This window comes from Danio aesculapii, chromosome 22 (assembly GCF_903798145.1).
Source record: "Danio aesculapii chromosome 22, fDanAes4.1, whole genome shotgun sequence".
NCBI classification, from domain to species: domain Eukaryota; kingdom Metazoa; phylum Chordata; class Actinopteri; order Cypriniformes; family Danionidae; genus Danio; species Danio aesculapii.
Genome location: NC_079456.1, coordinates 33,979,067 through 33,994,141, shown reverse-complemented (window position 1 = coordinate 33,994,141; position 15,075 = coordinate 33,979,067). Strand labels below are relative to the sequence as shown.

At 36.3% G+C, this 15,075-nt stretch overlaps 1 protein-coding gene across 1 annotated transcript in view; it reads right to left on the bottom strand.

Annotated features, from left to right (window-relative positions):
* Nucleotides 1–3,766: 3,766 nt before the first annotated feature.
* ttc14 (tetratricopeptide repeat domain 14) overlaps nt 3,767–15,075 on the bottom strand; it is a 23,993-nt gene continuing 12,684 nt past the window's right edge. The window contains exons 9-12 of the mRNA XM_056447681.1: nt 13,115–13,237; nt 11,850–11,967; nt 9,032–9,138; nt 3,767–6,406 (exon numbers count right to left, since the gene is read on the bottom strand). Of these exons, the coding sequence (XP_056303656.1) occupies nt 5,776–6,406; nt 9,032–9,138; nt 11,850–11,967; nt 13,115–13,237 (979 nt within the window). The 3' untranslated portion in view covers nt 3,767–5,775. The remainder of the gene's footprint in view (nt 6,407–9,031; nt 9,139–11,849; nt 11,968–13,114; nt 13,238–15,075) is intronic.

Below are 15,075 nucleotides of genomic sequence, written 5' to 3'. Positions count from 1 at the left end.
AACAGTACATATTTTGGATGTCTCCCTTTTCTGACCTATTAACTTCAGGTTAGAGTCTCTTCTGATGTTATGATTAGGGGATTCAGGTGTGTTTGATTAGGGAGAGGTTGAAAATGTGGACTGTTGGTGTGCCTTCAGGAACAGGGTTGGGAAACACTGAGGTAGTGTAATAGTTTTAATAACTCATCTCTAATAACTGATTTATTTTATCTTTGTCATGATGACAGTAAATAATATTTGACTAGATATTTTTAGGACACATTATACAGCTTAAAGTGACATTTAAAGGCTTAACTAGGTTAATTAGGTTAACTAGGCAGGTTAGAATAATTAGGCAAGTCATTGCATAACAGTGGTTTGTTCTGTAGACTATCCAAAACAAATGTCGTGATAGTTTTGACTGTAAAATGTGTTTAAAAATAAAAACTGATTTTACTCTAGCAGAAATAAAACAAATATGACTTTCTCCAGAAGAAAGAAACAAAAACAGAAAAACTGTGAAAAATTTCAGAATCTGTTCATCATTTATAAATCATTTGAGAAAGAAAAGAAAACCTAGAAGAAGGAGAAAATGAGAAAAAGAAGAAGAAAAAGAAGGAGCAAAGGAGGAGGAACAGAAGGAGAAATAAAATGAGGAAAAGATGGAGAAAAAGAATGAGGAGAAGGAGAAATGCAGAAGGTGAAAAGGAGGAGGAGGAAGAAAGGAAGAATAAAACATGAGGAATAAGGAGGAGAAAAGAAGACGGAACAGGTGGAAAAGAAGAAGTAGAAACAGGAGGAGAAGAAGGAGAAAATTGAGGAACAGAAGAAGGAGGAGGAGAGGAAAGAGAAAGAACGGGGGGAGGAGAAGAGGAGGAACAGAAGAAGAGTGAGAAGAAGAAGATGGAGAAGAGGAGGAACAAAAGAAGAAAAAGGAGAAGAACAAGGAGAAAACAAGCAGGAGAGGGGAAAAAATCATTAAAAAAACTGAGAAAGTCGAAGATGATGATGATGATGAAGAAAAAAAGTAGAACAAGAAGACAAAGAAGATGATGAAGATGATGATGATGAGGAGGAAGGTTCAGTCATGCAGAACTAATGCAGATCTTCAACATTCTATGTGCTATGTTTTTATTTTTCCGTTTATTTCTGCTTTTGAATTGCATTATGGGATCTCGATCTTTTTTCACAACAACTTTTAACCTTACACACTTATATTTCTCTAGATATTATTACATCAATCTACTGAAATGTCAATAAAAGTCGCTTTGAATTTTCAACATCAAAAGTCGACAGAGAGAGATCGACATCCCATAATGCAATTCACAACCACAAATAAACAGAAAACACACACAATCCCGAAACTGTTCATTACCAGATATGTGTATGGTCTTCTTCAGCTCATGCCTTTAGTGTGTTGATTCTGGGACTCAGTTAGATGTGAGGCTGTTTTTTATAGCATTGTAAAAGGGCAAAGGCCAGCGGTGTTCAGCGCTACACTGCCCTCTGATGGACAGCACACTGCATCTGAGGGGAAAACACATTTTATATTCATGTCTTATATACAAGCCAACCTCTAATAAACATCTACAAGATGAACATTAAAGGAGCAGTTCACCCACAAATGAAACTTCTGTCAAACATTCATGAGTTTATTTCTTCTGTTTTGAAGATATTTTTAAGAATGTTGGAAACCGGTAACCATTGACTTTCATAGTATTTTTTTGATGGTGGTTTTATGTCAGTAGTTACAGGTTTTCAGCTTTCTTCAAAAATATATATTTATTTGTGTTCAACATCATGAAGAAACCTATAAAGGCTTATAACCACCTGAAGGAGAGTTAATAGTGAGCGAATTTCCATCTACATGTGAACTATGCTTTTAGCTATTAGCAAGAAAATGTAAAATCACATATATGTCATTTAAAACACGTCATGTGTCTTTAAGTCGTTATTTCAATCTTTTATCTCATGATTTTGACTTTATTTTACAAAGGGATTTGACTTTCAACTTCTAATTTTGTTTTTATAATTCATAATTTCTACTTTCTAAGTCATAATTTTGGCTTTTTTCTGCTAATTTTGATAGTCATAGCTTGGACTTTTATCTTGTAATTTTGACTTTCTGATAATTTAAACGTTTATCTCCTAATTTTAACATAGTAAGTCATAATTTCGACTTTTATCTCCTAACTCTGATAGTCATAATTTGCACTTTTATCTTGTTGCTAATAATTTAAATGTTCTCTTAATTTGGACAAAATAAGTCATAATTTTGGCTTTTATCTCCCGATTTCATCTTGATAAGTAATAATTTCATAATTTATCTGCTAATTTTGACATAGTAAGCCATAATCTTGACTATTATTTCCTCATGTTGACATAGTAAATCATATTTCAACTTTTATCTCCTAATTTTAATAGTCACAATTTGGATTTTTATCTTGTAATATCAACTTACTAATAATTTAAACATTCATCTCTTAATTTTGACTAAATAAGTCATAATTGTGTCCTTTATCTCCTGATTTTATCTTGATAAGTAATCATTTCGGCTTTTATCTGCTAATTTTGACCTGATAATAATTTCCACTTTTATCTAGTAAGTGATACTTTGCACTTTTCTCTTGTAATTTCGACTTGCTAATGATTTAAATGTTCTCCTAATTTTGACAAAAGTAATAATTTTGACTTTTATCTTGCAATTTCAATTTATAATTTTGACTTATCTTGTAATTTCGATTGATAATTTAGATTTTTATCTTGTAATTTCGATTGATAATTTAGACTTTTATCTTGCAATTTCAATTTATAATTTTGACTTATCTTGTAATTTCGATTGATAATTTATACTTTTATCTTGCAATTTCAATTTATAATTTTGACTTATCTTGTAATTTCGATTGATAATTTATACTTTTATCTTGTAATTTCGATTGATAATTTTGACTTTTATCTTGTAATTTCGATTGATAATTTAGATTTTTATCTTGCAATTTCGATTGATAATTTGACTTTTATCTTGTAATTTCAATTTATAATTTAGACTTTTATCTTGTAATTCCGATTGATAATTTTGACTTTTATCTTGTAATTTCAATTTATAATTTAGACTTTTATCTTGTAATTTCGATTTGCTAAATAATAATTTCGACTAAGGTATTTTTTCTGGGAAATTATCATTCATTTGCGGGCATCCGGGAGTCTCTATGCATTTGTCTGTGATTTCAGCCATTTGTCGGTGATTTCTCAAAAACAATCGGCAAGTCAAAATCGGGGCTCAAATCATGCAGTCTGAACTCGGCGTTAGAGTCAGGACCTCAGTTCAACATCTCATCCGAAAGATAGCACTCACTGACAGTATAGTGTCTCCATCGCTATACTGGGGCATTAGGACTCACACAGTCAACAGGCTGAGCGCCCCCTGCTGGCCTCACCAACACCACTTCCAACAGCAACCTAGATTTCCCATTTGGTCTTCCATCCAGGTACTGACCAGGCTCAGCCCTGCTTAGCTGCAGTGAGCAACCAGACTTGGGCTGCAGGGTGACATGGCGGTTACCTGTTTATAGACATGATGTGGATGATTTTTTTGGTTTGCACCCTAAATGACTGATTTTACAGAGACTTTTCTCAAAATGTGTGGCATTTCTAGTGTGATTTGCTGTAAAAATGCAGAAAAACTATCTTCAGGGCTCCCACTCGTGCAGATTCAAGCACTGTTGTATTTTACACCCCCAGCATGTGTTCATGACATCAGTAGAAATCTGAATTCAGCAGCACCTCCTTTATCAGCACATTGGTTTATTTGAACACTGACGTTACACTGAATGCAGTTCATAACACTGAGGCGTCATTCGCAGCACATTTGGCAATCGCTCAGGCTTCAGATTTCTACCTACATCAACCTAATCCATCCTCAAATTACCAAACTAAACACGAATAAACGAAATGATCATATGTAAATCACTATACTGAAGGCTTAAAGGGACAGTTCACCCGCCAAAATTATTAACTCAGCCTCAATAGGTTTCAAACCCTTTATGAGGTTCTGTGTTCTGTTGAACTCCTAATAATATATACAGAAGAAAGCTGAAAACCACTGACTTTCATAGTAGGAAGAGCTACGGTGGGCTCAACAAGCTGCAATTTAAGAAACGCAAGCGATTACAAAAAAAAAAAACATCAGCAAATTAATAAAAGTTCCTCATCGGTTTGACAGCAAACATGACGCAAGTCATAACAACGCAAGCAAGTGAAGTAAACACACTGCAAAATTACACAACGCAACCAAATTAAGAAAACACGCTGCATTTTCTCCCGACACATGCGAATAGCACAACGGAAATGTGTCAAGGGGACCCGAAAACCTGACGGACCCGGCTATTTATGCTAATAATATACAAAAGACAAGGGAATGGTGAAATCAGGATGTTAAAATAAACAACAACAACAAAAAACACAAACAAAATGAAGAGAATGCTGCATTTTCTCACAGCACATGCACAAAGCACAATGGAAATGTTTCAAGGGGACTCAAATACATGACGGACCAGCCTGGGATTTGTTTATTGTGGCGTGACTATTGCTCAGGGAAGTTGTAGGTGATCTTGAGTTTATTTGTATATGAAGTTGAATATTTGTACAACATCCTGATGACACCATTCGCTAGCCTTTTGTATATTATTAGCCTCAATAAGCATATCCTAAACAGCCGGGTCCGTCACGTTTTAGGGTGCCCTAAATATTTTAGTAAATAAGGATTTGCGACACGTTTGCTGTCAAACTAACGAAGACGTTTTGTTAATTTGCTGGTGTTTTTTTGTAATCACATGTGCTTTCTGAAATTGCAGCGCACTAAGTTCTCTCGGCCACGGTAAAACACAAACAGTATGGAAGTCGATGTTAGCAGATTTCCAGCCGTCTGTCATTAAACTAATTTAAAACAAGAGTAAATAATGTCAAAATCCCTTTAACTTGTTCGGCACCAGTCATGAAAATTAGTTTTACTCCCCCAAAAATAATAAATTTCGCTTCTTTTTAAGGGAACGGTGAAATCAGGATGTTAAAATAAACACAAGAAAATGCAAACAAATAAAGAAAAGTGCTGCATTTTCTCACAACACATGCGAATAGTGTGAAACACGATGGAAATGTTTTCAAGGGGAGCCAAAAAGGTGACGGACCAGGCTGGGATTTGTTTATTGTGCTGTGACTTTTGCTTAGTGCACTTGTAGCTGATCTTTGAAAGAGGAGTTTATTTGTTTATTTTAACATCCTGATTCCACCATTCCCTCGACTTTTGTATATTATTAGCCTCAATAAACAACATAAACAGCCGGGTCCGTCCCGTTTTAGGGTCTCGTTGACACATTTCCGTTGTGTTCCCTGCTATTTGCATGTGTTGTGAGAAACTGCAGCACGTTTTATTAATTTGTTTGTGATGTGAAATTTTGCAGTGTGTTTACTTTACTTGCTTGTGTTGTGAGGATTTGCGACACGTTTGCTGTCAAACTAACGAAGACGTTTTCATAATTTGCTGGTGTTTTTTTGTAATCGCATGTGTTTTCTTAAATTGTTCTCTCGGCCACTGTAAAACACAAATACTACGAAAGTCAATGGTTACAGGTTTCCAGCATTCTTCAAAATATCTTCTTTTGTGTTCAACAAAAACTCAAACTTATTTAAAACAAGAGCAAATCATTTCAAAATTCAGTTTTTGCATGAACTATCCCTTTAACCCCTCAGAAAACTAGATTTATTCCTCCAAACTGAACTAAAACATAGCTATTGTGTTCACTTCTTCTGCTTTTTGTCCTTCTGAAACTCTGCGATCTGACTGAAGATGTCCAGCAAGTTTGAAGGAAGATCTTTCTTTGGGTTTCCGGTGTTCATTTTCCCTCCATCACTCCCTCGCTCTGATTGACTCCGATTTCTGCCTGAAGGCTCAGAGCATCGCTCAGATCTGTGTGAATATTCGGACTGAGTCGAGGAGGATGAATCTCTACGCTTTCCAACACTTTCATTCACTTTCAGTGGCTCTCCATTGAGTCCAGATCTGAATCCCGCAGGTTTGACTTTATCTGAACTTCTCTCTAGATCCTCTTCAAACCTACCTCTGCTTTCTGCACTCCAAACCGGCTCCGATTCGCTCATTAGTTTACTGATTGACTGATTCTGGTTGATATATGAGGCTGAGGTGTTTGCAGGAGCCGGAAACCAGTCTTTATCATCCTCCGCTGTTTTATCGCTGCAAGAGGAAACTCTGCGCTTGTGTTTTTTGCTGCCGCGGGACGAGCGTCTGCGTTTGTGTTTGCGCTTTTTGGATTTTTTGCGACTGGTTGACGGAGAACTGTCGCTCGATGAGGAGGAAGATGAGTCGGAGGACGTGGAGGAAGAGGTTGAACGCTTTCGCTTTTTTTTCATTCTGTGTGAAAAGCAAAAACAAAGACTGAAAACAGCAGATTCTGGGAAATGGAGCATCAGTAATGCTTTATAAAGTAAAACAGAAATGAGTTCTTACCTTGTTCTGATGGAGAAATTACTCACAGATTTGTTTGGTCACACACACACACACACACACACACACACACACACACGCACACACACACACACACACACACACACACACACACACACACACACACACACACACACACACACACACTGTTCAGCAGGGCTTTTCAATTGGCGGCCTGCGGGCCGAACTTGGCCCCGAGGCAACCTGTTCCGGCCCTCCAAATAGTGTGACCATCAAAAATAAATTTAGTTCAGTCAAAAAGCGGCCGCTATAGTTATGAAGTGACGTGCGTCTGTTCAATTTAGCACGAGTTGCAGTTGAAGGCTGCGCAGAGAGTAAGTAACCTGACATTAAGCGAGCGAGTGGCGCGAGCAGCTGAAAACATTTGGATATGTTTGAAGAAAAGGCCTTTTGTTCAATGCACTGAAGTCGTTCACAGTCGTGAAGTCTGTGCTTTAATTTGTCAAAAGTTAATTAATCTTAAAAGGCTTCAACGCTGCGTTTCTATTGCACGGAACGAAACTGCTGCAACTAAACAAAGTTATGCCAACTGTCTGCTAGTTTAAAGTTCCGAGCTTACCGAGGCTAATACGCACGCACACTGGATTAACTATAGCAGAGCGCCGTTCACATATCATGTCTTTTCTGCGCGCAAGTTTGTTATTTCCAATGTAAGAATATTTGCTTATATGTTATATATTGAATATGAATATATGCGACGCCCAATAGAAAACAGCTCGCGCTGTAGCGTGGCTTTCAGTACAATGTAAACAAAAGATATGTTAGATGAACTATTACAAATTATTAAAATTATTATGTTGCATCAGCATAGGACCCCGGTCTTGTATTTACATCTGCCACTAGGCTGACACACAGGCATTTGTAGCTCCACCCTCTTTTGCATTTAAAGTGACAGTCACCAAAACACCACAATTAGGATCAAAATCTAAAAGGCTCAGTTTCAGAGAGTTAAAAAACATTATTTGTGTGGTTTTTTTGAGCTGAAGCTCCACACATATTGTTCACATTTCATTAATACTCCTAATTCTTGTATTTTTAACATTTACATTAAGTTTTTGGTGTGCATTTCATGTTTTTTTCAATATTGCTTTATGTAATGTTCCTTAATAAATCAGTGTCTCCGCTAGGATATTTTCCAGCTGTGGCAGCAGGCTTTTTTACACAGATCTACCAACTACCTGTGGCGTTATTTCAAAGACAAATGTCGTGAGCGCAGTATTACAAGTCGAGATCGCATTTATGTAATAGCTTACGAGCACATGAACCTCTTTGCTTGCGCGCCGATTTCCTCTGCTCGTGTACAAAACTTCTTGCACCCCCTCAAATATACACTGCTCAAGTACATTTTCTTTGGCGCTTTTAAATAAACGCTGCTGAAGTGCGATTTAGTGCGTTTATGTAACAAGCGTGTCTCCAACATTTATAAGATTTGCTAGGAATATTTATGAATGTCTCCAATAGACCTACAGAGCGGTATTAATGCGTCCTGAAGTAAAGTGAAACGGCTATACGTCGTGTTTGCTGGCCTCACGCATCTGTCAGTCAGCCAGTCAGTCAGCACGTAAAGCAGAGCACTACTACGGTTACAGAAAAGTTTGCGCTGTTATAATTCACTTACCTTTTAATATGTTTTGGTGCGATTATCACCCGCTGAAAAAAAAACACGACTGAATATTTTGAATCAGAAGCTGTAATGTAGCCGTGGCGGGATCAATTTTGGCCTGGTGCCCCGCCATGGAAGAATGAGTAGCGGAAGTAACTGTTTTAAAATAATATGTTCTTTTGTTTTATTCATAGTTAAGCAAAACACAAATAACAAAGTATATTAGTGTTGTTATGTTGACGTTGTTGAGGCTCTTGTTGCTGATAGAAAATAGGACATTTTTTTTTCTCTTTATGCGTCAAAATAGCACAAGATTATCCTAATACAATTTGAACTTCAATAAAGGTTAGTGCAAAAGTAATCCAAATGTAATCCAAAAGTAGTTCGATTACATGACCATAAATGTGTAATCTAATAGTCTGACTAACTACAAATTTTGTTAAATGTAGTTTGTAACTAATAACTAAATACAATACATAAGTAATCCAATATCTTCATTTGTCTTCAAACTCATAACGGTCTAAAACAAGTGTGAGTAAATTATTGAGGTGAATTACCCCTTTAAGGCTCCTTAATAGGCTGTAAATATTTTTATCAGCCATGAGATAAAAAAAACAACAACGTTTAAGTAACTGCGACAGTATTTTAGTGTTTCATTTAGTTCATGTCAAGTGTGTATTTCACTACTCACTTACAATAACAATGAATGCTATACTTAATTTTTAGTCATAGAATAATACATTGAATAGGAAGTTTTAGTTATCGTGATCACGCCTGATGTGAACAAGCCAGGATTTCAGTAAATAAATGAATTATATATTTCCCTGCAGTGTGTGTGTGTGTGACCAAACATGAGAATTACAGTAGTAAAAGCCATTCATGTGTGTGTACGGCGGTTTAAACATTACCTTTTCTCCTCTTTTAGGATCTTACGCAATTTCTCAGCACTCGTCTCCGTGGTTTTAGCTTTTTCCTGCTCTCTCGCAGCTTCCAGCTCTTTCAATTTAAGTGATTTCTTTAAAGCAGTTCATTGACAGGGTAAAATGGGGAATAATTTGCAGCATATTCGTCAAGCATGCATTGATTTGCACCATTTGCACACCCCCAGGCGAAGCATTCAGGATGGTAAGCAATGACAAAGTTCGAGAAAGATATATTGTAGAAGTATCAGTGATCGTAAGATGCATTTACCGTAGAGCCAGGAACAGAATACAAACCAAAGGTGGCGGGTTTCAAGTCCACATGGGGCGTTAATGTTAACCCAGCGTTAAAAGTCCCATCAGTCAGGTTTCACAGGTCCGAGATCAGATAGACACATAAATGACAGGAATACCTCATCAGTACTTCAATACTGAGCATCCGATTCAATTCATCTTTATTTCTGAAGCTTTTTGCAATGTAGATCGAGTCAAACTCTCAGATCAGGGCTGCACAATATATCATTTGAGCATCGATATCACAATGTGTGGCTAAGATTATCTATTTAAGATTAAAAGATTTATTTTAAAACCATTTATACAATGATGGCAGTGTTATTTTATGTTTGATGGCCGAGTTATTTAATGTTTGACTGTTCAATTTCTTTACTTGAATACTGGTCGACTCCAGAAACACCATAAAGCAATGTTAATTTCACTTTTACCTTTGCTCTGTTGTATTTATATAGGCTTGTAATTTATTATGATTTATGCAAACGCACTGCATACAAAAAGACTTGATCATCACAGTCGATCTAAATGAATGAATTCAAATAGAGCTGTAATCTGGTGAAATTATATTCATATCGAAATATATATGGTAGAAAAACTAAATATCGCATTTTAGAAATATTGTGCAGCCCTAGCTTCCTTTAGGACAATTTTATTTAGATGATTTTTAAGATATTTCCCTTAATCTGAGTCAAGTAGACTTGGCTAGCAAATATACACGCATGCACATAAGGACTCGATACAAATCCACTTCAACTACATAATTGGTCCCTAGAAAATTAATTTGGAATACTAAAATTAAAAGCATTTTTGTTTAATAATTCGTACTTTTAGAGAGATATAAAGTCTTTAAAAAATATATATATATAAACTTTAATAAAATGATAACTGGGTTCCCACACTTTCATGAAAAGCAGATTCAGGGACTTTCAAAAGCATCATTCATTTTAAATCAAGCACTTTTGTAATTCAAGCCTACTTTAAATTTCAATTTCAACTTAATATTTTTACATAAAAATGTCGGAGTAATTTTTAAAAATTGACCATATTAACAAGGCATGCTCAAAAATCTTAATAATTGTGATATTCAAATGTAGTTTCTGAAATATTGCTAAAATGTGCATTATTTGTCAGTGTTATTGCGCTTGAAGGGGCAGTATGTAAGTTGTGGTTGAACTAGGTATTGCACCCCTGGTTCAAAACACATTTTCACACGGCTCCTCTAATGACGACTCCACGCAAGTGCAGGTAGCCAGATTGACGACATCAACAGCAGTGTGTCTGACTATTGAGCCTAAACGCTGATTTAAGTCGTGTTCCAACTAAAAGCAATGGCATGCAATAGAAGGAATATTTTCCATATTAAAAGGAGTTTTTGTCCTAACCAAGACCTGAAATGTATATTGTAGAAACGGCTTCTATTTCTTACAGGTGAACAACAGGATAAACTGAAAATGATCAGCTCAGGTACACCTCATGTGCTTTATTCAGTGTTAAATGCTAATAATGTGAGTCTGAATGTCATTTTACATGACTTATCATGATTTATTGCCGTACTACTGAAAGCAGCAGCAGATAGTTCACCTCAGATCTTGACAGTAAAATAAACCGTTTGAGATTGAACTTTAGAACTGTGATTCAGTGCAAATCAACACATATCAGGGATTCAGCATCTAAATTTAATAATGTTAAAGAGGTTTAGTATGTATTAATTAGATTATAAACCTTACCATTTCGCTGGAGTGCAGTGAGTGCACTATTCTGTGCTTCTGAATGGCTGTATTTACATTTCTGTCATGTTTCATCAGCCAAAAAAGCCAAATTGTTGTTGTTAGGACACGCGGTTACAATGTAACCTGCTCACCTGATGTTTACGTTCTTAATATTTACATTATTTAATTAATAACCTCATGTGAAACTCTGAATCTGCGTCTCATTTAAGAGGCTGCGGCTGTCCACTGGAGGTCGCATTTCGATCACAGACGCATGCTTTGAGAGTCTTCCTGACTGAATTAATGAAATTCGCGATTTTCTACCAAGGCAACCCGGGGTGCTAAAATACAAAGGTAGCCATTCTGACATGGAAAACACATTTTCAAAGCAGAATATCTGACTTCAGCATTGTTTTTCAGAAAAAAAATAATGTTCACTTAGCATGTTTCTTAAATATCTGCAAACGTATGGTGTTTTTATGCTTTAGAAGAGTCAAAAACGTACATACAGCACCTTTAAGATTTTTAATGTAGGAATTTCACCGTTTTTCCGATCTGTTTTAGACAATCGAGTACAATTGTTGAAATCATAAAATAAGCTAATTTAATTACAGCACTTTCAATCATTTGCTTTTAAGTACTTTTCAGGCCTTGAATCCACATGTCTGAAATTCAAGTACTTCAAGAAGTGTGGGAACCCTGTGATAACCAAGAGAGACGGTATAATCTGTGGGCCTAAATTGAGGTATACCAGAAGCTGATTGTCTGAGTGAATGTGGACTGGCGGACAGGTTTCTCCAGCTCACCTGGATGCGGATCTGCAGTTTCTCCAGAGCCTCTGCCGCATCTTTAAACGTGTCGTCTAAAACCAGGGCTCTTTTGTAGAGACTCTCGGCCGTCACCAGCTTGTCTTCCTCTTCAACTCTGTGCAGAAAACATCAGAGCCAGCAAAACACATGAGCAAGTTTGAAGGTTCTCAATCATTTCATTAAATTAACAATTGACGTTTTTTAAAGGCTCATTTTACAGCTCCTCTAGAGTTAAACAGTTGAGCTTCACCATTACTGAATGCATTTAGCCAAACTCCTGGTCAGGCGGGAGCACTTTTAGCTAAGCTTAGTATAAATCATTGAATCAGATTAGATCATTAGCATCTCACTCAAAAATGACCAAAAAGAGTTTCCATCATTTTCCTAAAGCTCGATTCTTCTGTAGGTACAATGTGTACTAAGACCAAGCTTAGCAGCGCAATGATATTACACAGTAGGGCTGCACTATATATGGTTTCAGCATCAATATGTATCCATAGTATCATATGTACTTGCATGGTGGGAGATGGGTAAGGAAATCTATTGGCTTTAGTTTTGCTGGTGGCTTTTCCGCACACTAAAAATTACAATTCAGATAGCTATTGTTTAAAACAAGGTTTAAAATGATTAAACGCTCTTTAAAAGTATATAAACTTAATTGAGACATTTGCAAAAAGGCCTAAAACTAATGAGACAAATATTGATCCCCCATAAGGGGTGGAAACCGCAGTCTCAGCACCTGAGCTGGGGAAACTCCAGGCCCAGCCTGTTTCTTTCATCGGACAATTTAGATCCAGCTGCGCAGCCTCCTTGCATGGAACCACTACAATTCAAGGAGTTAAGCAATTTTATCTGAAAGACTGGCACAAATAAGCAGATGTCCTCATTCTCACAACAAATTTCTGAGTTCTCTCAGCCTTCACACTAGAAATATCACAAATTTTGAGAAAAGTTGCTGTAAAATCAGTCATTATAAGCTGCAAGATTAAATAAACTCATCAGCATCACGTCTAAAAATATATAGTGTCAAAAAAAGGAAAGAAATATAAATATTATGACTGGATAGCATAGCATGTTTGCCTATAAACAAAAAGGTAGTAGTGTTTTGACTATATTAATATTAATAGTAGTGTTTTGGCTATATATTTAAGGAAAGCAGAATGATTCAGTGTAATTCAGTGTAAACGAAATGACTGTAAATTGTATTTCCTGCTGTGTTTGGTGAGGTATAAAAGAGGTAAAGCAGGAGTAAACAGACGTACTGTCCTCCGCGCTCCACCAGCGTCTGGCACAGGTATTTCTTAGCGTTTCTGTGTGTGGGGCAGTTCTCCAGAGCCAGCTCAAAGTCCTCCATCGCCTTCACCAAACTGCCTTTGGTGGCGTATCTGAGAAAAACACACCTTAAGTCACTCATTCATTCATTCAATCAATCATGTTTTAACTGTCACCACACTTTCTGAACACAAACACTACATGTTCAACTTAAATGATTCTCAATATTCAACACTTTGGTGCATTGATTTGAGCCTGGTTTCATTTTAAAGGACACAGATATTGGATTCTAGCTGAAAAAAATGCTCAAAAAGTTCAATAAAACAAAAGTTAAGTGCCTTTAAGTTTATGAAAATAATAAAACAACAAATGTATATTTTGGGCATCATGGTGGAGCAGCGGGTAGCACAATCGCCTCGCAGCAGGCTGGCTCGAGCCCCAGGTGGGTCAGTGGTCATTTCTGTGTGGAGTTTGTTCTTCCCATGTTGGCGTGGGTTTCCTCCGGGTGCTCTGGTTTCCCCCACAGTCCAAACACATGCTCCATAGGTGAATTAAATAAGCTAAATTGGCCGAAGTGTGTGTGTATAAATGGAAAAGTGTATGGGTGTTTCCTGGTGCTGGGTTGCAGCTGGAAAGGCTTCCACCGTGTAAAGTATATGCTGGATAAGTTGGCGGTTCGTTCCACTGTGGTGACCCCTGATTAATAAAGGGACTAAGCCGAAGAGGATATTAATGAACGAATAAATAAATGTATATTTTATTATATGACAAAATATGTATTTTACAAAACTAAAATTGCTAGAAAACTCTATGCTAAATATCTGCACAAATCATATTACAAACTTGAAGTTGATATCCCATAAAATGAGCTTTCAGCATGATTTTGTTTGGGTGCAGTACCAGACATGACCACCAGGACGATCAGTTTCAGTTGGTGGCCATAAAATATATTCCTGTGAGTGTTTTGAGGAAAATGAACCATATGTTTTCATACTTTTGACAATATTTGTAAAGTACACATCAAATTCTCTAGTAGCATAGGCGGATTGGTAGAATTTGAGTTGAATTTAGCTTTGAATTAAAATGTGTACACCTAGATTGCTTTAGCAAAGTAATGCTTAACAACTCTGATGAGTTTTCTTGTCGCAAATGAATCAATAACCGCTGCTCTAAAATAATAATCAAAAATCATATATGGAAACTAGACATTTTAGTTTGTCATGATCACTTTCTGCTTAGACAACAATATTTTGGTTTAAATATGTAACCGCAAACAGTCCCACAGGATGAAAGTGGACAGTAAATTGATTTCGATTTATTACTCTTCCTACATAAACTAAAAACAGCAGTAAAATATGTATTCAATAGTCTTAGACCTTTCCCATGATATTTAGTTTCCATGACATGATTAGCATTGGTGTCGTCACAATACTGAAATCTCTAAGTTTGATACAATACCTTAAAAATACTAATATTCAATACCATTTTCGAAACGGCGAGGAATTATTCTACATTCCTAATCATACCCAAATCCAGCCACTTCCTAAATAACTATTAATAAACAGCTAACTAGTTTCTTGATATAAAAGTCTTAGTTAATGGTTTGTTATCAGTGTGAATAGTACATCAAAATGTTTCAACCAGGATGAGAATTAAACATTGGTAATCGAATAAAAAAATAAAAAGGTATTATTTATTTCTCACTATTAAAGAGGGGACAGCCTCAATTTAGGGTAATTAGGCAAGTCATTGTATAACAGTGGTTTGTTCTGTAGACTATCCAAAACAAATATTGCTTAAGGGGGCTAATAATATTGACCGCAAAATGGTTTAAAACAATTAAAAACTGCTTTTATTCTTGCCGACTTTCTCCAGAAGAAAAAATACTATAGGAAATACTGTGAGAAATTCCCTGCTCTGTTAAACATCATTTGGGAAATATTTGAAAAAC